Below are 24,214 nucleotides of genomic sequence, written 5' to 3'. Positions count from 1 at the left end.
AGTGGATGATGTGGCAGATTTTTTTTCTGTCCAGCAGAATTGCACTGAGAGTCTGGAATACTGATAGGGTTCAAGGGAAAACAGTATGAACTGCATGCCTTGAAATCCAGTTAGTGGCAGTCAATGGCTTATTACTTCTTGAATGCTGCTGTTTTTGCAGTAGTGGTGATTTCACACAGTAGCTCTGCTTTAACTTCTGTAAAGCACCTTGGTGGAAGGGAGCATCATACTTAACTGCCTCTGCCGTGCCACGAGTTTAATTTGCAAGTAGGGGTTGCCTTCTGTGTCCACGCTTTTTTTAATTAGGGCCATAGAGATAACCTGAGTCCTAGCAGAACATGTCTTGCCCTCTGATATCTTGACCAGTGATAAGTGGACTCCTGTGAAAAGTGCATTTTGAGTTAGTTGTCTGTCCCTGTGCTTGCTGTTTCTGTGTCATTGTCTAGTAGGATTATCTGCAGTGTTCTGTGGAAGCATAAAGCTTGCTCTTACAGTATGGCTGTGGAAGAGAAACACTGTCAAGTCTGTAAAATAATGGTTCAGCTGGCACTCACTTACTACAATGTGGGATGAACCTGGAGGAGACTTTGTCTTCCACTTTTGAGTGGGAAGGATCACCAGGTCTTGTACTTTTCTTTTACTTTTCGCTTATTTAATAACCATGGGAAGATGAATCTCAGAACCACGTGTGCTTTGCTTAGGCAGCAGTAAGGATCAGATCGCTCACTGTTGGAAACAATTCTTCTAGTGCCCTCAGAGGCCTCTATATAGGACTAGAGAGGAGGAGAGGGCCAATAAGTTAAGATCTGTTGAACTGAATTTCTAGTGACACATTCGTGGAAAGCTTGATAGACAGTCTCTCAGTTCAAAGGTAGTAATCATAAATGAAGAAAGCTGTTTCAAGAGGAGTTCATTGTATTCCCTTTGAATACGTTGTCCTGTGCTTGAAGGCTGTGCAAGTACACTTTCCACTCAGAGCAGAAGATGCTCTGCTGCTGTTGCTCCTGATGGAGAGGCACAGGCCAGAAGTGGAGGAAGAAGGAAAAGGGCTCCTTTAATAGACGGGGTTTTTTTTGCAAGGCACTTTTGCAAGTGCTTTCTGTAAGGCACTTCTTCTGAAGAGTGCACTTTGAGCCTTGAAAGGTTTATTGTGTTAGGAACTCAGCATGAACAAAAATAATGTCACAATACCTGTGAGACTGAGGTTTCTTTGGAGTAAATTGGTGGCTCATGTAGTGGAAGTTTTATGGAAGGCATCAGGGAAGTTGGTTTAAGTAGTCTAATAGACTGCTCTTAAGGTGAATGGCCTGTGATTGCTGACTGGAGCTGGATGTGATTTCTTTTCTATTGTCTGAAGATTAACTTCCATAGAAGGTTCTCTGGGACTTCTTAATCTCTTCTAGATTGGGAATTGAAGCATCTGTTGTCATTTCCCTCACCCTTCCACCCTGCTTATAAATGGAAATATGAGATTGGGGGGTGGGGATGACACAGGACAACATGATACAACATTTAGCTTACCCATCCATTGTTAACACATGATGATGTTACAATTTCAAGGTCTATTACTGCTGTAGCACATAAGGATAGGAGAAAAGACATTGATGACTTTGTGTGGTCTATAACACAGACATCTAAAGTTACCCCAAGCTGCAAATATCTCTTCAGAGAGAGGGGAAGAAAATCACTGAAGTGGAACAAGAGAAAATATCTTATCAAATCTGAGTAGGTGATAGTCCTACTAGTGAAGACAGAAAAGGAGTATTCATGAGCTGTTCAGGTCTGAAGAGTTGAGAAGAATTAAAAAGGCCATGTGTGTTTTTTATTGAGTGTGCTTTTATAATCATGAGAGGAGCAGAGGCATGTAGAGCCCTAAAGATAGTATAAATTTAGTAAGTCTTGAATTCTTGCAGTGCATACCGTGTGAATGAGCGCAGCAGCAGATCTTGTATGAAGAGTAGCACTTATTCTCATGAATGACACTTGTATATCAGCTATTACATTCAGCTTTCCTTTCAAACAAACTGCACATTTTTCTTTGTTCACAGGGGCTTTGAAAAACCTTTCCTTCTATAGAAAATGGCAGAGCAGCCTCACATAGCAATGCATGTATTCTCTCATACTCCCCTCATCAGCATTGATGCTGTTGTGGACAAACAGATCGCTAAAACACTGATTCAAATTAAGGGACAGGTTGCAGTGGGAGAAGGTAGTGTGGGTGATATCTTGGGGCTCCAGTGAAGGAGGAGGAATCTTAAGAAAACTTCATCCTTCAGTCATCTTCCTTGTTACGTGTGGCTTTCATAGGAACTGCTTTTTATGACTCTTGCTCACTTCAAGAGTGGTGAGTGTACAGGATTGACTGTCCCACCTTGAAGGTGGAGGTTTGGGTGAAAAAGGATGGAGGTGTGTGTAAGTGTAGTATGTAAGTGTGCCTGTGGGACTGTCCATGCTATGTCAGAGAAGAACAGAGACTGATCTGAAAAATTAGGCAAGGGCTGTTTAAGTTAAGATTACATTTTTTAAAGCATTTGCCTGACAGTGGCCACGGCACTGTGCTTCACATTACAGATAGTACTTGTGGCAGATGTTTCTTGTTGGTACCTGATGAGACCATCACTTTGCTGTCACTTGCTCCAAGTACTGATTACGATGCAAAATGGTTAATCTACCAACACAATCACAGCTTACACATTTTTATGTTTTATGATGTATGAATTATGTCCTGTGAGTTTTGGAAGGTGTTTGTGATGTTAACTCTTCTAACAGAGATTTATAGTAAACTGTTTATTTTGTAACATAGTTGTCTTTGTTCTGCACAGGTGCTTGAGTTGGTGCTGGAAAACTTTATTTATCCATGGTACAGGTACGAGCTTTACCTAAAAGTTACTATTTTTAATATCACAAATATTTGTCAACCTGTTTAAGAAGTTGTCACATGAAAATAAACATTTCTGTTTCCTTTGTGAAAGATAAAGCATACTTTCGAATACTACGAATCATTGTTTTATTGTCTCTTAGCAGAGTAGAACAGATCTTTTAATAGTTTAGTTGTAGTAGGAGGTAATTCTGAAATTAGGATTTAATTCTAAAAACACTTTTAGATCGTCTGTTTTTATATGTTCATTTTGTGATACCTATTACTTGGAAGTAAATACAGACTGATGAAAATTCGTGTAAAAATTCAATCCATCATTACCTCTGAAATTTACATCCAGATTAGAAGCATATTGATCTATCACATTGCTTTAAAAAAATAAATAACTTTGCAAGGTTTTAAAGAAAAGGTATTTCAAATACATATGGCAGACTTCTTGGAGATCATCTCATAATTTTCTGAGTTTTAAGACTGTTGGTGATTATGTTGCACTGAATAGAGTAGTACTGTGTGAACAACTTTAAAATAGTGAATAAAGAAAACACTATGGCTGATTATTTTTTCTGGGTTTTTTCTGTGTTTTTTTTTCTTTTTTGTTTTGTTTTTTTTCTTTTTTGTAGTGCTTTGCAGTACTAAATATTTCTAACAATGCTGGCATTAACGTGTTAAAACAATATCTTGCCTTAGTTCTGAATTTGGCTTTTTCATTGGATGGAAATGTTCAATTTGTCCTAAAAAAAAGTATGATTTCTTTTATTTTTACTCTGTGTCATTTGGACTTTTTTCTGTCTCTGGGATCTGAAATTTGCTGTTCACACTTTGCCTCTTGGGATTTTGATTGTGGTCAGTACCTTCATATGTCACCTCTGACTTTGTGTGTTGAATATGCTGAAGTGTAAAACTTCGCTGCTGATGCAAACAGCAGGGGGAGCCTTAGCACCACGTGTTGTGAATGCAAGGAACCTCAAGGTTTTAAACTTCCAGACACAGAAAACTAGAGCATGTTCTGTTGAGTTGTTGATAAAGTAACAAATGTAAGGCAACCATCTCCTGTATTGCATGTTTGGAAAGGACTTTTTTTCTTGGCTGGTGGATGATGTCTTCAATGTGTTTGTTATGGACCGACAAGGAAACTTGGCTTCCACCAATTGCCTACCTCTCTGACACCCAAGGCAGTGAAAGTCTGGACTATATCATCTGGTGGAGATAATAATTCACTATATGTATAATATACAGTTAGAAATGCAGAGTAAAATATACTTGGTATGAAGCCAACCAGCCTACATTCTGCTCCATCTTGCCCTCTGGTGAGCAGTGTTCCTGCCCTAAGTTCTGCATGGCTGCACCTCCAGATTTTGAACTAGTTCCGTAAATTCACACCATGCCGATCAAATCTAACAAGCTTTCAGTGAACCTGAAGTACTGGGAGTTCAGTGACTTACGGTGCATGCAGTGATGCCCAGGTAATTCTACAGGAAACAATTTGGTCCTGAAAGGCTTATTGGTTTCAGTTTAGCAGTAGTAATGTCAGATCTGATCCTATTTGGTCTAGACATTCAGATGTTTCCAGCAGGGGTCGTGCAGGGAACTGTGTCATAGTTTGAGAGCTGCCTTTTAGAGCTTGTCAATTCTGACTTTTCCTGCTCTAGGTGTACCTGCACTGTTGGAAAAGCTCATATCACCTGGGAAAGAGGAATCTTGCATTCAGGACATGTTTGTTTTCTGAGCAAATAAACCTCACTCAGGTTAATTCTTCCCAGAGCCTTTGCATCCACGCTGTCCTTATTTAGCAGCGTGGCAGGGTAAGCACTAGCAGGCAATTCATACTTGACAGATAGGCTGGTAAAACATTTGGCTACATTCCTTTGCAAAAAAAAGTTTGGGCATAATTCCTTATGCTAGCTGCTCCACCTTTCACATGAAGGGATTCTGTGCAGAAGCAGCCTCTTTTTAATTTTTTTTTAATTTTTATTTGTTTTTATTTTTGTTTCATGTGCTGTGCCAACTGATGCAGTCTTGGATATTAGTGTTACCAGGATGTATCTCAGTCAGAAACCAGGGAAGTGTAATATTTCCAGGGTGTGTTGCAAGATAAAATCATGCAAAATTAATCAAAAATTGATTGCTTAGGAATAAAAGTGTTATGAGCAGATAAAAGCTGGTTTATGCTTGTTTCATTAATAAACTGTAAGAATTTCTAATATTTTATTTATTAGCAGGTTAAAACTTAAGCAGGTCGTAAATTTGGACCACTTTAGGGGAATGAGGATTAGTGCTTCAAATCCAGTGAACTCTACTGAAATAGGTCATTATACCTGTGTACATTTTTGGTTTTTATTTTTCAAAGTATTTATGCTGGTTATATTAAGATCGTTTTTTTCAACTGAATGAGAAGAATAGAGCATAGTTGTAAGTAATCCCAAGTTTGTAAGGTTACAAAACACAGGTCTGAGTCTATTGCTTATGCTGTACATCAAAACTATATAATACCTTGCTTATACAAACATCATTTTAAGTAGAGTTTGAAGTTTGAATGGGTGACTGTGCTTACTAAATATTTTTGGTCATTGATGGTACTGCAACTCCAGTTCTTTCAGATGATGACAGAATTCAGTAATTACCACATTTTTGTAATGCATTGCTATGAAAACATTTTTCTTTGATGGTGACTAAACACAACGTTTTCACATATGGAGCTGCTTCTATTTTAAATGCAAGTAATGCAAGAAAAATCCAGAATTTTTGTTGAGTTACAAACCATAGCTTTACATTTTTATTAGCTTGCGACTTATTTTCTACATCTTTTTGAAAGGAGTTAGCCAAGTTTTGTAAGAATAATTGACACACAGAGGAAAAATATTACTTTGTTATTTGTATATTATTTTCATTTATTGGTGGATCCCGTAAGGCTTTGCGTGCGATAGCAATTGGGTGTATCTCTCTTGAGACATTAGACTCTGTAACTGTTTGCAATTAATATTCCTAAAGTTCTGGGAAAACACAGCCAGCTTTTAAAATGTTTCCAAGAGGGATTTTTGGACTTTCCCCTGTGTCACTAGAGATTTGACATTTTACAGGTTCATGATGTTTTTTTCACCAGTCTTCAGTCTGTTGGTGATTAAAAGAATGTCTTTGCAATCTATTGTGAGAATATGTGGCATAAAGTCATGTCCAAGTAGAGCTAGCAAAGATACTGGTTATCCAAGTGTCAATAAAATAACAACTTCTTGGTCCAAATTACTTCATGTATCTTGTTGTTTGTCAAATGCTAGTAATACTGTAATACAGTTTGTTTGCTAATCCCTTGGCAATGCTAATCCCTTTGACAGTGTGGGTATTTTCTAACTATATTGCTTATAAAATGTCAGCTGCTGATCTTAAACCAAACTTTCCCCTACAATGTTCTTATCTGCATGTGATTAGCTGTTGGAGGATGGCTGTACTTCTTGTGCCAAGCTGCTTTCTTTGAGGTGTTTTTTTCAGGCAGTTAGTTGCATACTTTGACTCTCAGGTCACTGGTATCTCTAGTGTCTGTACCTGATTGTTCATCATCAACATGCCTTTGAATGTTCTATAACCCAGGCTAAAATCTCTTTAAAAGTTGGATGCTGAATACTGTAAAATGTTTTATGCATAATTTTTTAAAATTATTTTTAAATGTCCTGTTCTTGTTTGTAATGTTGTTTTATAACACAAGTAATATTTCTACTTACTACAGTCATTTATCACGAAAAAAGTGTGGTGGCTCTTGCATATGATCATTAGGTAAAAAAAGTTCATATTAATAACTGGTAGACTTTTGTTTTTTGCTTGCATTTTGTGGAATGCTGACATGATGATCTCTTTTTCCACTCAGTTTAGTTGCAGTTTCTTCATCTAAGGCTTTGTGTATTTCCTGTTTTCATTCGGTTTTCCGAAAAAGTCATGGAGTTACGTACTTTTCTTCTTGAATCACGTTTAATTATTTTTACCATGAATTTTCACTGAACACATTTTATTGCAGCAGATGGAAACTGGCAAGCCACATTAAAAGTTTGGACGATATTTTGACATAGCAATTTGGAAATCTATTTAAATTCTTTGTTTCCAAGCAGAAGCGACTTTAAATGATTTCAGTTTCCTTTATACCATGGAGTTAGGATTTGTTTCCATATGTAGAAACTAGGTTAGATTTTACTCAGTCAAAATCATGCAGATAGTATATAAGAGCAGGAATTGGTGTATCATTACAATTTTCTGATGTTTTTCTTAAGCATTGTGTGCACAGACATTGTGGGAATGCTGTGTAATTTCCTCAGAAGACTGCTAACTCTCTGATAGCTTTTGTTTCAGTTCATTCCAGCTGAAGTATCACTGTTGAATATTCTTATTCTTATGCTTTTAACAGTGCCAAATGTATTGTGGTTGGATTAATAGAAACTTACTTTATTCTGTTTCCTCATATGCCATGCTTTGAAACACCACAGAAATATTACTGATGATGAGTCCTCAGTGGATGAACTGAGAGGGACACTACGGTTTTTTGCATCTGTCTTAGTTCGGAGAATTCACAAGGTAAGGCGACTTAAAGGTATTAGTGTAGGTTTTCCATCAGAGGTAATTGAAATCCATCTCTAGTGAGTTCTTGATTTTATTTTTTTTTTTTTAAATTGTGATTCCAAAGTCAGCCTTACAGTGTAGGTTGTTTCTAACTATCTAAGTTACTTCTTTGTGGTATCTAGCCCATCTTTTTGGAGCTTATCCCCTTCCTAGTTGTAAGCCATCTTGGAAGATTCATCATTGGAAGTGTTCAGCATTGTGTTGGATATGGCTTTGAGCAGCCCGTTCTAGAGAAAGATGTCCCTGCCATGGCAGGGAATTAGAATAAGTGATCTGTGAAGGTCCCTTGGTCAAACCTTTCCCCACTTGCTGCAAATGGGTCTATTTTTTACACCAGTGAAAGGCATTATGAAAACCTTGTGATCTTTTAGCTGTCTTTTGGTGACAAGTGGAAAGCATTTTGAGAATTACTGAAAAAGACCTATTAGAGAATGGTGAGATGTGCTATAGCTTCTGCTTGCTTGTCTTCTGAAAATGCAAACGAGGCCCTTACATTGTTTGTAAAGAATAGGCTGACATTAGGTGACCATGTTACTGTAAGAATTAAAACAGATGTGGTTCTTATATTAATGCAATTCTTCAGGAGCATTTTGAGTGCTAAAGATTAAAAGCTTTCATTTGCTGTGTTTAATACATTAGCACATACTTTTTTTGTATGTGCTTTCTTTTTAGCAGCACAGCTCTTTCCTGGTAAAGTGCTTTGAGCCTGTTTCACAAGAACTGCTTCTAACTTTCTGGCAGTTCTAAGCAGAAAGGGTTGCTAACTCAATTTCCAGAATTAGTCAGTGCTGGCCTCTCTGTTGGAGCCACTACCATAAACATATGTCTTTTCCCCCCCTCCTTAGTAACAGCAGTATTTTTCTGAGCTACAAGTTTTTACCCTGTCATGACTTATTAACAGCTTGATTAGCTCCTTCTTACATATCAAATCCAAATGACTGTTTTGTTTACTCTAAATCAGGCATGTTGCTTTTTCAAGTGAACATGGGGGAAGATTAGGAAGTGTCCATGTAGCACAGACATTTTTTGGAAGTGTGAAAGCGGAGTAAAGCTTCAAAGTGAAAATCTAGACCAAGGTCTTAAAATTTAATTTGGGGTAGTAATATATGCTGGTGTTAGTTGTATTGTTCATGGATCCATTGTTGACTCAGAATATGACCATGTCTCCTGTATTGATCATGTAATAAGGCATTAACTGGGATATCTCAAGTGAGTTACAGCATCTTGAAGTAGAGTGTTACTTTACTGTCTCTGCCTTTGACAGTGAGGATTTCAATGCAGCATCTTCAGTTCTCTGTGTAGGCAGTATGTGCAACAAACACTCGAGACGTGCCAGTATTAAGCACTGTCAGGGGACCTACAAAATAAAGTTCATCACAGAAATGGGTATGTTGAGGAGAAATTAATCATCATCAGTTGAAAAATAAAATAGTTGTATACCTTTGCCAAGCAGCTGTACTCTGTTTTGGATTTATTATTAAATGCTTGAAAGCAATAGTTCTAGCTAATAGAGATAAAATGTTTAAATCAAGGAAGAATTGTGCAAGAAAACACAGGCTAATTTTTTTTCATTTTTTTGAGATTATATTTTTATTTTTTTTTTGCCAAAGAATATTCTATTTTTGAATTGAGACTAAAAATTACAAATTGCTTTAATGAAAAGAATGCTTTTGTTTTCTGTTTAAAGCTTGAAGCATGGTTGTTGAATGAAGTTACAGACACTTTAGGCCAATCAGCTCTTAAATGTATGCTGAAATACTTCAAATCTGGATTTTGCTTGCTGTGGCCATTTCTGGACTGGTTATGGGTTTTGGAGGGAAAGAGAAGGGCTACACCACACTTTTGTATGGCGTGGGAGAGATACCCTGCATGTGATTGAAGTTTTTGAAAAAAGTTCACAATATCTACTGCAGTGTTGATAATAATTTCCTTGGCTGTGCTCTTTGAGTTACCTCTGCAGGAAGAAACACTACCCTATACTTGTATGCCATAGGAAACTCTTAATTTCTAGAAATTACTGTTGGAATGTGAGGCACAAAAGATAGGGTTTTCCATTGATAAGCAGAAGCTTGTCCTTTTGTGCTTGTAAATAGAAGCTGACCTTATTTTTAGGCAGCTCCAAGCAATTGTACTGGCTTATTGGGGCTGGCCAGGTTAGGTCATAGCTGTGCACCTCAAATATTACAGGGGAGTGTGCAGGAATGTGCAATATTCTCCTTGTATAATTGAATAAAAAGCACCAACTTTTCTCTCAGCTCTGGTGGCCTTTGCAGTTGCATTGTCTCTTTCCTTGTCTGTCAGGATGCTGTATCGAGGAGGGATTCCTCATTAGCGAAGAAACTTGTTCAGAATTCTTAGATTTTGAACATTTACAGGTGTATGTTTTTGCATCTCTGAGGTATCTCTTGTTTAAAGTAAAGTGTGTGCAAAGTATAAATTACTTTCTAGATGAGTTTCTGTGAAAACTGTTCCAGTTGATAAAGAATCCCTTGAAACTGTACAGGCTGGGGACTGACTGGCTTCAGGGAGAAGCTCTGCTCGCTGCAAAGAACCTGGCCCCATAGTAGGCTGTGACCTGAATATGAGCTGTCAGTGGCAGCTTAAAACACCAACAGCATCCTGGGCTGCTGTGACAGAAGCAGAGAAAATCAAGAAAAGTGACTATCTGCCTTCACTGCATGCTCTTTGGATGGCATCTAGGATACTAATCCAGTTTTGGGCTCCTCTGTACAAGAAGGTGGAGCAAATTCAACTGAAGGGCCACCAAGATGACTGGGGCTGGAGTGACTGTGTTCAAGTCAGAGGTTTTCAGCACCAGCTTAGATACAGCCTTGAGCACTGTGATCAGAGCCTGCTTGGAGCAGGGCTAAGACATCCCAAGGTCATTTATGCCTGAATTGTTCTCCTTCCGTTTTTGTAGCCACCTAAGAAAATAGAAATGCAGGACCCTAATACAATCCTTGATTAAATCATACATGTTTTTTGTTTGGCTTATGATCACATGGTTCTGGTTTTGGCACTAATGGTCTCTTGACTCTCTAACTCAAATTCTGTTTTGGCTCTGCCATCACCTTAGGGGTGATATTTTTTTTCCCTATGTGTAGGAAGGTTTGTCTTTGGTTTTAGTCCTTGTAGGCATGACTGCAGAGTGTTGAGGCACACAGATACTAGAAGCAGAGCATAGTTATCTTGAGCTTTTTGTTGGTGGTCAAATCTTCCCATAGAACTGGGCTTCATATACTGTTACTCAGAGGTCACACTGCCTTGCTATATTTATGGCAATGAAAAAATCATAATGGGAATGAGTTGACAATAAATATGTTAACAGTGTTGTTTGTGGCATTTAGTTCTACTTGTTTTCATATACCGTGGCAGGAGGATGAGGACACTGTCAGCTCACCTAGAGAATTTTGTATTGTTTCTTAATGGTTAATTTTATGGTTCAAACTGGAACGTATAAGCAAATTACTATGTTTGATGGTTGTCTATAATAAATTTTAGGGGGGTGGAAATAGAACAGTTTTGGTTTTATTTTGAAATTATTAAATTATTCTTTAGGTGGACATTCCAACGGTTATAACGAAGAAGATGCTCAAGGCAGCAATGAAACACGTTGAAGTAATAGCCAAGGCCAGGCAAAAAGGTAATGTCAAGACTTAATATGTTGTCAGTTTCAAAGGCCAAGTATGAATATTCTTTTATACGTGTTTTGAGATTATATTGCCTTATCTTTTTATCCTTATGGCCTCTTTTATTAAAAAATGAGGTCCTTTTGCATTTTTCTTCTCGTGGTTGCAATGGCAAATAGGGAAAAAGTTACAGAATTTATTTGTATTCTCTATTTTGATTTTTATTGCCCCACAATCAAAATACTAGGTTTCTGTTTCTGTACAGAGGTGAACAGGAATATGGGTTTTGTCTATTCAGAGCAATCAAGATCATTTAGGAAGGCTTCTTGAAGTTTTTCCTTTATATTCCTGATGAGCAGTTATAGATGAAAGGATTTGTACATCTGTGCCCTGTACCTCGTAGCTCTTATAGATAGAATGATTTCAAATCTGCATTAGTGAAGTTGTGATATGTTGAAAAGTTAGGTTCATGTTTGTAAGCCATGGAGAGACTTTGAGCAGAAGCATATTTATTATCCAAGGTAACAGTATCTTCACAAGCCCAATGTAAAAATTATATTTAAACTGCATATTGAAGAAATATTTGGAAACACTTGCTCTTGTTATTGTTATTTTTTTCATTGGCTGTGTTCCACAGTACTCTATCTACTAAATGTGGTTTCATTCAACTTTTAAGTGTAGATGTTTACTTTAACTGGAGTCATGAACTTTCCTTCTTTCCCTCCAAACGTCTGCTTGATATCCATAAATACATGCCATTGGTCCTATGAGTAGTGTTAATGATTAAGATGAATAATGAGACATAGTGTAATCACGTTGGATGTCTTTCATGGCACAACAGCAATCTCAAGATAGCAGATAATCTTGCAGTGCTGTTTACGCCAAATTTCATGTTTCCTTTGATTTCTACCAAGGAAACTACACTTTTCTTTAGCAGCAAAGAACTGCTAAATGTAAAATGTATAGCATTGGAAATATAGCCATTTTTTCTCAGTGTTTTAAAGGAAAAGATGTGTTTCCTAAGGGCAGATATGTGAAGTAGCAGCTGAAAATTACTTTTAGTAGCACTTTCTAGTAAACATTGCTAAAGCAGCCACCACGATACATGGTTCAGAGACAGCTTTCAGACGTTGCTTTGTTTGCTAGTTGAGCCTAGCCTTTTCTCCTTATTTTCTAAGCCCTTTCAAGTGATTGTTTTTAGGGAGCATTTCCTTCTCTCCTACTCTTGTTACCCTTACCTCTCTTAGTAATTCCTATTTACAGAGACACCTCCATGATTCATTACCTGTCCTTGCTAGAGGGTCAGTTCCTTCTCTCTGCTTTTAGTGACACTAGCTAGGCAGATTTATCAGGTGATACATTTTCCTGCATCCCCTCTGTCAGCTGATACCACTCGTGGGTTTTGCTTGTGAAGGCCAAAGCCAGCAGGCTTCTCTCATAGGCTGGGAATAAGCTTTAACCTTGGAGGTAACTGAGGAATGTATGCCTCACTATGCCTGGTGGTGGTGTTGGCATGAAGCTGTGTCACGTTGCTAATTCAGCTACGTGTGATTTATAACAGCTCACTTCTTGCCTTTGAAGTGAAGAAATATAATATCTGAAGAAATATAACATTGTTGATTCTAATGAATATCTGTAGTTTTTAATCTGATAAAGAAGTATTCCTTCAATTCTGCTGTAATTTAAGAGGCAGTACTCTTGCAGATCCTCCTGCAGGTTTTGGCTTGATTTACCCTGTGTTTACAATGTATGTTCCTTCACGTTTGTTTTTAAGTGTTCTAAGCAGGAAACAGATACTACAGGATTGAGTAAAAGTTTACATTGATTTCAAATTGTGTTGTAGGCCAAAAAAATTGGAGCTCATGAAGAAGGTCAGGAAAAAGGCAGTTAGAAGCAGACTTTGCATGATGCAGTTTTTTTGAGAATCCAGATGCTGAGTTTCTATATTTAATTTATATATATATATATACTTTATAAATACGTTTATATTATTTTATATATATTTATATATAATGATAAATGAGAAGGCATTCTGGATACCATGAAAACTGCAATTGTTTGGTGAAGGAATTATTATTTCAGTATGAGGTTTTATTTTTACATAGCTAGGCTTCAAAGTCTAAGCCAAGGTTCTTTTGTAAAGTTTCAATGTTTTATCCCTTTGGCAGTTGTATATGTACTAAAAGCATTAACTTTTTAGCTCATATGAAAACCAATTGCCTTTTGTTTACTAGTAAGAAAAAGCTGAAGCAACTCTTGTAATGATGTTTCTTACTTTCAGTAAAAAATGCAGAATTTTTGCAGCAAGCTGCTTTAGAAGAGTATGGACCAGAACTGCATGTTGCTTTGAGAAACAGAAGAGATGAACTTCACTACTTAAGAAAACTTACTGAACTTCTTTTTCCTTATATTTTGCCCCCAAAGTCAACAGAGTGCAGGTATATAAATTATTTAGATTTGTTTTTTTTAAAAATGTCTGCGTACTATGTAGTACAATAGTTTTGGAAAGTGAAAGAATGAATGTCAAAGTCATCTTCCTTCATACACCTTTTTTATTATTTTTTTTTTATTTGTAAAAATGGCAAGCTTATGGTATTATTAATTCCTAAAACATTTCCCAATAGTATATGACAGCATTGGAAACCTCACTTAGAAATTTATGTAATCTAATATTGCTTCAGATTTTAATTTTCTTTCCTTTATTTTCTTTTCAGATCCCTGGCCCTTCTCATAAGAGAGATTCTCCCTGGTTCTGTTTTCCTTCCCTCAATGGATTTCTTAGCTGACCCTGTAAGACTTTGGAGCATAAGAATAATCTTAATTTATTCAAAAATTCTGTTTACCTACTAAGTATGTTGTGGTAAAGCAAATGATGTGCAATGACTTACTTTCTGTGCATTTTGACTAGATAAAAGAAAAAGAAGTCTTGTGGCCAATTGTTTTGTTTGTTCATACTAATTAGCTCACTGAACTGACTAAAATAACAGTATTGGTGTGATCTCTTAAGAATATATTTTTCAATGAAGGAAAATGTGTTTTTCAGTGAAGGAAAATGAAGCTCCTGTCAAATGCGAGAATGCTGTGCTAGTGTAAACATCTTCAAGTTACTATTGCTACGTTTACAAAGGGCTCAATGACTTGAACTGTTAACTCTGTGGATCTTCATAGCAGTCTAAATAAACCAGCCTCTTTTTCAGCTGTTTTGAAATAATTTTTTTTTCCTTCAGTTCTTCAAATTAGGGGGCATTTACTTCTGAAACTGCAATGCTACCATCCTTGTTTTTAGATATGCGTGTATTTTAATGGGCAAAATTGCAGTGCAAATAGAAAGTGCTGTAGTCTGGAAGTATTAGTAGTTCATTAGATCTGCACTTAGAGTAAAAGTACTTTGGAGGGCTTTCTTCCACTGGGTAAAGAATGTTTCTTTCTGTGCAGGTCTCTTCAGAAGTTCCCTGACTTGTAAAAACTTGAGGAGACCGTTGAAGGTCAATTCTCAAATGTACATTCCCTGGCTTTTCTTTTTAAGAAGTATTAATATACTCAGGTTTAAATTTGGTTATAATATAGTACTGAAATTATTCTATTTTGTTGAATTTCTTTCATATTAATTTTATTTGTTGTGTTGTGTTTCTTGTAGGATACTGTCAACCATTTACTGCTGATCTTCATTGATGATAGTCCAGTGAGTACTGACAAAGTTAAAGCAGTGGCATTTTGGTCACCCATGAAAGAAGCTTTCTTACCCAGTTGTAATTTTTTTCTGCAGCCTGAGGTAGCAACTGAGCCTACTTCTTCATTGGTTCCATTCCTTCAGAAATTTGCTGAGCCAAGAAATAAAAAACCATCTGTAAGCAAAGGCAACATTTACTTCCTTTCCTGTTTTGAATAAGTGTTTTACTTTACCTGCTGATTTTGTTCTACAACTCTTTGTATTATTTATGTACTCACTGAAAGTTTGAAAGTTGGCTGACTGCATTTTTAACCTACTCAGGTACTGAAACTGGAGCTGAAAGAGATCAGAGATCAGCAAGACCTTTTATTTCGGTTTATGAACTTCCTGAAACAGGAGGGGGCTGTCCATGTACTGCAGTTCTGCCTGACTGTGGGTAAGATACAAACATGTGCTGATGTTACTTGATGATATGGCAATCATTCTGATGGAAAACTAAAACTTGCATTTGGGTAATTCAGGAATTAAAAATCATTCATATGCCAAGAACAACCTCATGGATTTATCCTTACTGTGTTAAGGAATTATTTATTTTAGTTGCGGTGTAGTTTTATTTTTAGTAATAACTTTATGAACAAATCTGAATTGTAGTTAATAAGAGGGCAGCTACCTTATTACCTAGGATTTTGAGATGTCTTATGTTTCTTTTAATTTTGAAGTTTTGCAAATGACCTACTGGAAAATGAGATGATGTTCTAGGGTGCTTCAAGATGTTATTTGTCTGCCTAGTTGATCAAGGAATGCTTTTTCTTTCCTTTACTTCTCAGAGGAATTCAATGACAGAATTTTGAGACCAGAACTATCAGATAGTGAAAAGATGTCTCTTCATGATGAAGTACAGAAAATTTACAAAACTTACTGTTTGGATGAAAGCATTGACAAGATTAGATTTGACCCTTTCATCGTGGAAGAGATTCAAAGAAGTAAGTTGGTATTTGAAAGGAATAATGTACATAGGAATTTAAACAGGACTTAATGAAGTGAAAACAAATTTTGCTGAATATCATCAAACTATTTTGTCAGTTTTAAAAATTATTACTGTGCTATATTGTGCTTAATCCTTGTTTCGTCAATTTATTTCTATTTTTTATTTGCAGAACTTAGAGTAGCTTGCAAAATAATCACAAGCTCTAACCAGAAAACAACATGAACTTGATATACCTGTATGTATATCTCTCTATTCATACTTAATTTTTTTTAATAGTTGCTGAAGGTCCATATATGGATGTTGTGAAACTTCAAACTATGCGCTGTCTTTTTGAAGCTTATGAGCATGTCCTTTCTCTGCTTGAGAATGTTTTTACTCCTATGTTCTGTCACAGTGATGAGGTAAGTGTGAAAGATATGAGGAGTAGTCTTAAAAATGAGTTTATATTTTTTTAGGATATGCTATTTACAACAGTCATGTATATGTGGAACTGAAAAATATGGCTTCATTTTCTACTTCAGTTGACATTCTAGAGCTGGACCATTCTCAGTAGGAAAATAAAATTCATTGTAGTCCAACACATCATCACAGAATAAAAGAAAAACTCCATTTTTTGGATGTAACAATTTGTGTATATCACAGCTATTACAAAATCCTCTCCACCCCTTCTTTTGTGATTGCAAATATGGTGCAAAAGTAATCTGCCATGTAGATGTAGAACACAATCTCTTTATTTACTTTTAAAAATATAATGATATTTAAAGATACAAAAATATAGGTTTTTTCAGCATTATGCATTCCAGCACCTAAAAGTCTGGTGTTTGTTTTCAAGAAGATAGCTCAAAGCAATTTACAAGGTATTTAAGATTGTTGTGTGATTGGGGTCTAAATGCCACCTTAAGAATTCCCTGAACTGGGTTGACTTTATCTGTCTAAGGCCTTCTAGTAGGACACTCTTTATTCACAGGGGTGAGTCCGAATTCATGTTTCCTTTCAGAAGTTTATGTGTGTAAGTCAGGTTGTGTGTTGAGATTCTTGAATTTATTTGAGGCAGAATATATTGTTTTGTCCTGCGAGTGGGTACTTGCCTTACTTGGCGTTAATAAAAAGAACATTTCTCAAAAATGCTTTTGATGGTCCTCTCTCCCATGACTGCTATGATGCTTCAAATGCTTGATTTTTTAACAAGGAGGAGACATGGATTTTGCTGCTTAATTTTTTTTTTATTTCTGCTTTGTGGCTTTAATCTCATGATTATGTAGGGTTAAGTAAGTAGTCCTAGTCTCATGTATTGATTATTGTGTGGTCTGTCCTTTTCCAGAGTAAAATTCTAACTGATAGAAATTACGGCCAGTTTGGCTTTTCCTTCAGTTCTTGTTTCCTGAATTTTGCAATTCAGTGTTGCACAGTAGCCTTTACCTCAGTTAATCCAGTGTTTTCTTTGATACTTTGTCTGCTACAGTATTTCAGACACCTTTTACGGGGAGCAGAGTCACCAACCCGCAACTCGAAGTTTAACAGGTAGGTATGGTAGAACTTTTAAGTGGTTTTCTTTGATTTTTAATTAAAAGCATCAAAATATTAAACTGTAAGAATTTTGTTATTGTCTGCTATTAATTTGTCTAATTTGACTAAATTTTTAGCTCTACTTTTTTGTTTTTAAATGAACAAATTGCATACTAAAGATGCAAGCAATATTTTGTAAAACATCTCTTTAAGTATTTCACATTAAAGAATTTAAAACGTGATTTAGACCTCAACATTTGAAAAGAGGGAAGGGAAAAAAAATATGCAGTGAGAATAAGATTATATGAAAATAAAGTGGTGATTTAATTGACTGTGTATATGTAATACCATTTTAGTAGTGCCAAGCTCTGTCTTCTTGGATTTGAGATGTTACAGGGATAGGTACAGTGCACCCTATGTCAAACCAACCTGGTTATTTGATGGGGAATCTCCTCTTACTGTGGCAGGGAGGATTTGCCACTTCTCCTAGATCAAATGTGTTTTCTGTCCCCCAACTCCATTGCAGAAATGTAGCATCAGAAGCCATGTTTCTGGGCTTGGGCCTGTGGAGGAGAAGAGCCTCTCCTGTGGTGGGGATGGGTGATTTTCCGCTGTTGGCTTGGGCTGTGTTGATAAACCTTGAGGTCTCATAAAATCTTGTGTTTCACTTTGTCTTGGAAGGCTTTGACAGTTGTGGACTAGCCCAACTGAATTTCTCTTATGGTCTAGGCAAAAGAAGGAAAACTTCAGTGAGACAGTCTTTAATTTGGATAGGCTTTCTTTCTTGGTATAAAATAAGATGCATGGCACTGTGGAAAATGCTAATGCTTGTCCTCTTCTAGAGGAGTAACAGTGATTAATTTAACATTTTCTGCTTTCGTTAGAGTTACACCTGACAGCAAACTCCTGTGTAACAGCCTACTCTAAGACTTGTATTACTGGCACATACCTTTCTTCCCTGCTCCTGTTCTTCAAAAATGGCACGATTTTTCTCTTTATTATGTCTCCATTGGTGACATCTTTCATGTGGTCTTTATAGTTTGTGTAGGCCTGGCTCTGGAGCTTTGCTGAAGTGCTGTCTCACAGTGGTGCTGGCAAGCTTCTGTTTCTTAACAAAGAGACATGAAATGAAGGCAGCTAGCCCAAACTGCATTCCTTTCCCACACAGTGCTCCATGTAGGGTGACCTTAAACACACGTCAGCTTCTGTTGAAGATGGCTATGGGGTTTCACCTAGACTTTTAAATCTGGTTTATTCCCCAAAATTATTCATATCAGGGGTTGGCAGTACTCTGTCATGCACTTCTTAAATCTAGTTAAAATATGAAAACGTGTAGGTCACCTCTTTGGTGCTTTGCTTTTAAAAACAGAAAGGAGGAAGTTACAGGCCATTTCTGCCTGGAGTTTTTAAAATGCACCTCTGGCTACAAAATAAACAAATTTTGTTTGGGGGCTGTTGCAGCATATTCTTAAATAGCATCTGTAGCATTACTGACAATGTATCTGATTTACATTTTAGAACAATTTGAATGCCCTCAGTATACATGCTCGTTTACAGTACAAGATACTGTAGGTACCTCAGTGATTATTTCCATGAAACAGAGGTCCTATCTTGCAAGTAGTTTGCCTGTTGCTTTGGATTTTCCCTCTGCAGAATTGTATGCAGTCACTGCCAAGGGGATGGGGAAAAATCAAGGTTTCTCACAGAATTATTTCAGATGTTATTCCATATATTTTGTTCTGCCTTCTCTTTCTTTTTCTAGCATTAGTTCCACTTGAAAGTAATTACATGCAAAGAGATGAGTTTTGTTTCTCATATTTTTGATGTACTTTGCTATGGGTACTGTGTGTGTACTGCATAGGTACTGCTGGTTAAAAGATCAGATCAAAAAGTAGGTATGAAATCCCAGTGGAAGGTGCATATGGGTAATGTGTGGAAACATTTTCCTTATTGCAAGACAAGAAAATTACAGCTTCTAGAAAATATAGGTGGAAAGGTAGGAAGAAGTGACATCTGTGTAATTTTTGGTTTGAATCACTTCTTTGAACTGTACAGAACAATCATAGCTTTTTGCAGACAGATAGGACAAATACTGTGCTATGAAAACTATTAAGGCAATAGGTGGGCAGTGTCAAGGGTTTCTGGAGTGTAAAGAAGTCACACTGAGAGCATTCTGACAACTTGATAACCAATTGTGTTTGTCATCAGTTTTAACTCTGTAACTGATGTTTATTACCGAATGTTTAATGTGTGTGGCCAATGACAACTGATGTTTCAAGTTCCAGTTCTGTCAACTTAATTTGGATAGCATGGAAGAGACAACAAGAATACCCTCTCCCTCTCTCACATTTATGTATTTATAATACATTACTACATTACTTAAATGTAGTCTGTGTTGGAAGTCTAACAAAGAAAGAAAAGCAGTTATGTAGTATAAATTCTCAGATTTCTGGATTACTGTATATATATATCTTGATTTTTTACATACCATAACCACAAACAGAAATAGACACATCCTGGTTTCTCATATTTGAATAGCAGTGAAATTAATGAATTTTTCAAGTTAAGGGGCCATGGAGAAAACATACTAACAATTTCAGGGAGTGGTTAGGAGTAAAACCCATGAAATTAAGTCTGTGAAAAGTTCTATGCAATGTAATAGTCACCATCATTTCTAACCTGGTAGGTTATATTTACACTTTCACAGTTAACACAGCCAAAGACAGTGTAGGGTGTCTTACAAACAGACCCTTCTGTAAAACAGAATCTAAAATTTTAATATTTTTATCCCCTATCAGTTTGTCCAGAATTCTTCAGAAGCTGCAATGAATTAAACTCCTGTGTGTGGTGACAGTGTTTCTAGTTAATTCATTTAAACATCTCAATTGGAATTACTGGGTTGATGTACCATTGGTTCTATGTACCAGGTTATATGTAGAATGTCAAAAATACATGACAGTTCTTAAAATTTGTGAAATAAAAATTTTAAAAAAGATACTTTAATTTTAAATAGTGGCTCTTACCATAACTTATACAGATACTATACTGTATTATACTGTGTTATATATGTATATACTACAGTAATACAGAGGGAGAGAGGGCGTGTATTATTGCATGAAGTAAGTCCACAGCCTTTTCATTATATTGGCCAAATGAGCTGGATTCCTACATGACATCTGAACATAGGTAATAGGAAAAGTTATCTGGCTATTTGGCATTACAGATAACTCTAAGAATGAAAGTTGTTCTCCATTAATTGGTGGTTGCTTGTGCTGAAGCTCCTGAATGTTTCAGTAACTGATGTTACTGGGCTTGTGATGATGAGATGTGCAGATACTGTTCACATTTTACTTTCTTAGGATTCTAGGTCAGGAACTCCTAACTGTACCACTTATCTCTTTTCTTAACCCATGGTGATGATCAAAGCTATTCAGTTTTGTTGGGATAGGTCTGTCAAATTTGCTTTGGTTTGGATTCTTTTGGTGTTTTGGTTTTGTTTTATTTTTATTTCCTGATGGGCTCTGAGGTAATTTATTTGCCTGTTGTTGCAGAAGTAGCCTGAGTTTGGATGACTTGCGGTAAGTCTAACACTCAATAAATGTTGTGTGTTAGTTATGCTGCATCTCCCATGACTTCATCAGTCTTTATAATCGTAATTAACTGTTCATTTTATTTTTAAAAGACATGACTGTCTTCTCTGGACTGAGGTGCATTTCTCCTCACAAAAAGCTTTACTCCCCATGTCTTCTTAACAAGTGTTTAGAAATTGCTTAATTACTAATTTCGTGTGTTTGCTGTACATTAACACTGTTGTGAACGGTCTGTCTGTTGTCATTTGTTTTGAAATATATTTGCAGAGCTTGAAACATTTTTTTTTTACTTGTGACTGCTAGCTGCTCCAAAATTCCCTTTTCTCCATGTCATATTGTTATCCACTTATGTGCTTGTTTTATCTTGCAAGCTGTATCTGGAGTGATCATTGTCTACCATCGCATGCAAATATAACCATTTTATGATTTTTAAGCACTCAAATCCAACAGTTGCCGAAATTAGTTCTCTCTGCAGCTTCTCTTGCTACAGGTTGGATGACAACATATGCTATTTTTTTATAATTTGCTGTAGGTAGTATGTGACTACTCACTAATGCCTTAGTAGCTGTCCAGTGGTTGCTTTCTCATTATTCATGCGTCTTTAAATACATGATATCCAAACTCAGAAAATAATATTTTCCTTATGGACTTTTTCTTAGAATTTATCAGAGCATCAGTATGACATAGATTTCTCGTACTAGTCATGAGGGGAAATTTTTCAACTTAATTTTTCAGTTTAAAAATCAAGGAAATTAGATGCTTTTATATTTTCTGTGCCAGTTCAGCGTGTTGAGCTATAACTTGCTTGATTGTTGAGCAATAAGGAGTTCTTGAGTTATAAATGCAGCTCACTGATTTTCAAGTGCAGCAATATGTGCTCGGCATTTCTCCTAACTGTGTGTTGGGATTTTAGTCAGCCAAAGGAAATGTTACTATGACTCCACATGCATGTTGATATCTGGCTTGTCTGATATATACAACTGCTCTGGTCCTTCTTGACCCAGAGAGGTTCACAGCATCGTTCTGCATAACCCTGGCTCATCACCTGCCAAGATCTGTTCAGTGCACTGAGTGAGGCGGGCATCCTGTGGGAAAATGATTTTGCAACCATCCATGATTAAAGAATGCCACAGTGCACAGTGGACTGCTGCAGTCTTCAGTCTGCAATTCCCTGTTATAGAGTAAACAATAATTGTTTTAATGTTAGATATGTGTTACTTTTGGAATGTTTAAAAAAAAAAAAAGAGCTGTTCCAAACTCTTGTTGTCACATCCATTCTTCAGGAATGTTGGAGCCTGTAGACTGCACAGAGACTCCTCCTGAGAAGGCAACTATAGAATGATGGTCTAATAATGCTATTATATGGATTAGCAGTAGAGGGAGTGGGATGTTTTTCCAGCAGGTTTTTGATGTGTATATATATATATTGGTTGACTGGTCTTAAAAAAAAAATCTGGTCTCTGTTCTAAACTGGCTACCTCCTGTCATCTTTGGTCCTTCATATCTTGAACCTGCCCCTATCCTAGTCCCATCTCTTTCCCTCTACCTAGTCTCAGGGTCTTTCTTCTATTTCTGTTTAGCCAGTGAATCCATTAGATTTTCATTGTGATACCTTTTGTATATATATATTTTTATTGCTTCATTTCTTTGAAATGTCAAGTCATCCGGTTGTCTGTCAATCCACAGATTTCTTTTCCACGCTCATCTAATGTGATCTGTGATGAAGGATTTTTGCCAAACCAATCCTGTGTTCTCTCCAGATATTGTGGAGAGTGTCTGTATACCCTCTCATTCACCAGTGTTTGTTCTGAATTTGTCTCTTCCTGTGAAGAGAGTCCTATTCTAGTTTGTCACTTTATACTTGTCCAGTTCAGTGATTGGTTTTTATTCACGTGGTGTGATCTTTGGGCTCTGCATTGGGGCTGGAGGGGTTGGTTCCTAGCTGTCAGGTTGAGCTGTGGCTCCATACAGCTATCTACAGGCACAGGTGAATGCTGCCTTCACCTGGAGCATGGTCAGTGTGGGAAAGAACTGCTTTGAGACTGGAGTCCTCCGATTATCAAATCGCTGACCTTGTGCAAATCAATGCTTTTGCTCAAACTCTTGAAAACTGCACTAGTTTTCAGAGGAGTGATGAAAACTCCCTTCAAGGTTAAGCCAGAGGTCTGAAATATTAGCCTTCCAGAAAAGCTAGTTTTGTCTGATCAAGGTCTGTGTATTTTAGCCCAGCATTAAAAGCACTTGAATGTGATTCAGGTAAGGTCTGTTATGTGAAACAGCTCAGTTCAGCGCAGTAACGTGTAGCGGAAGTTGCTCAAGAATGGAGTAAAATTGTTCAAATATGGATTTGGACTGCAAGCAGCCTAGCAGCCTTGTCTGCATAGAGGAGATAATTAAAATAGATGGTGCCAGTATGCTTTGGAGCTGATGATTATATGAGATAGAAGAAGCAAAAGATTTGGAAAAACAGTGGGTTATTTACGCAACTTAAGTCAGGTACGCAGTCTGTGTAAAATTATAAACAGGAAGGTTATTAGTAACATGCACATGCATGTTTGGAGTCAGCAGTTGATGTTGTCTGCATGGTTTTATGAATGATGAAAATGCTTTACCTGCTTGCTGCTGTTCTCTTTGTACTCCCAGCAGGCAGTAGTTTCTTGTTCTAGGGGAAAAAGATGCAGGATTTTTCTGTCCTGTGAAATACTAACTGTACATCTAATATCAGCCTATAAATTTGTTTTGGATGTTTGATTCTGCAGTTCACTGTATTGTTTTTTAACTTGTCTCTCAACTGTGTATATTGCATCACCTTAACTAACTTCAGGCTGATTTCCACTGAAACATTTTTCATCCCAGAATTATTAGCATTTCTATGCAATAAGTATTTGTCAGTGTCAGGACTTGTGTAAGTGTGTAAGAATAACAAAAATCTGTTACCTCAGTAAGGAGTGTGCTTGCTGCCCAAGTATTTTTTTTTTTGTACCTGGTTTGTTGGTTTTTGGACACTTTGTCGTAAGTGGCAAGACTTTAAAAACTCTCCGTCTTTAAGTCAGACTGGCTCTTCCAGCCAGGATTCTTCAGTTGCATCTGTTATCGCTCATGCTCAGTCTTGCTCCTTGCACATGCCTTTCGTCTGTCTCTGCTGCTTAAAAACTGAGATCTATCTTGAATGATATGTGCTTGTAAAATTCCATTTAAAAAATGCATCTACATTTGGCAAAAGGATAAATATTTAAATACAAGTAGGTGGAAAAGGATGAAGTTAATGACCTACTTGATGTACATGCCTGTAGCAATACCACAGTTTCTTCTGTCAAAACAAAGTTGTTTTACCTAGCTAATTGTTTATTCTGT

At 36.7% G+C, this 24,214-nt stretch overlaps 1 protein-coding gene across 5 annotated transcripts in view; it reads left to right on the top strand.

The window, feature by feature from the left end:
* Positions 1 to 24,214, top strand: part of SNX14 (sorting nexin 14) — a 45,168-nt gene that overhangs the window by 5,242 nt on the left and 15,712 nt on the right. For 2 of the 5 annotated variants that reach the window (XM_058834453.1, XM_058834452.1), the window contains exons 5-16: positions 2,823 to 2,866; positions 7,345 to 7,432; positions 11,036 to 11,120; positions 13,388 to 13,544; positions 13,821 to 13,896; positions 14,744 to 14,788; positions 14,873 to 14,953; positions 15,098 to 15,212; positions 15,604 to 15,759; positions 16,041 to 16,165; positions 17,227 to 17,285; positions 20,822 to 20,848. In XM_058834453.1, coding sequence (XP_058690436.1) covers positions 2,823 to 2,866; positions 7,345 to 7,432; positions 11,036 to 11,120; positions 13,388 to 13,544; positions 13,821 to 13,896; positions 14,744 to 14,788; positions 14,873 to 14,953; positions 15,098 to 15,212; positions 15,604 to 15,759; positions 16,041 to 16,165; positions 17,227 to 17,285; positions 20,822 to 20,848 — 1,058 coding nt within the window. The remainder of the gene's footprint in view (positions 1 to 2,822; positions 2,867 to 7,344; positions 7,433 to 11,035; positions 11,121 to 13,387; positions 13,545 to 13,820; positions 13,897 to 14,743; positions 14,789 to 14,872; positions 14,954 to 15,097; positions 15,213 to 15,603; positions 15,760 to 16,040; positions 16,166 to 17,226; positions 17,286 to 20,821; positions 20,849 to 24,214) is intronic. The other 3 variants (XM_058834455.1, XM_058834456.1, XM_058834454.1) reach the window with 2 other exon arrangements.

Source organism: Poecile atricapillus, chromosome 3, assembly GCF_030490865.1.
Source record: "Poecile atricapillus isolate bPoeAtr1 chromosome 3, bPoeAtr1.hap1, whole genome shotgun sequence".
NCBI lineage: Eukaryota > Metazoa > Chordata > Aves > Passeriformes > Paridae > Poecile > Poecile atricapillus.
The sequence above is the reverse complement of the archived record's forward strand: the minus strand, read 5'-3'. Positions and strand labels throughout refer to the sequence as shown.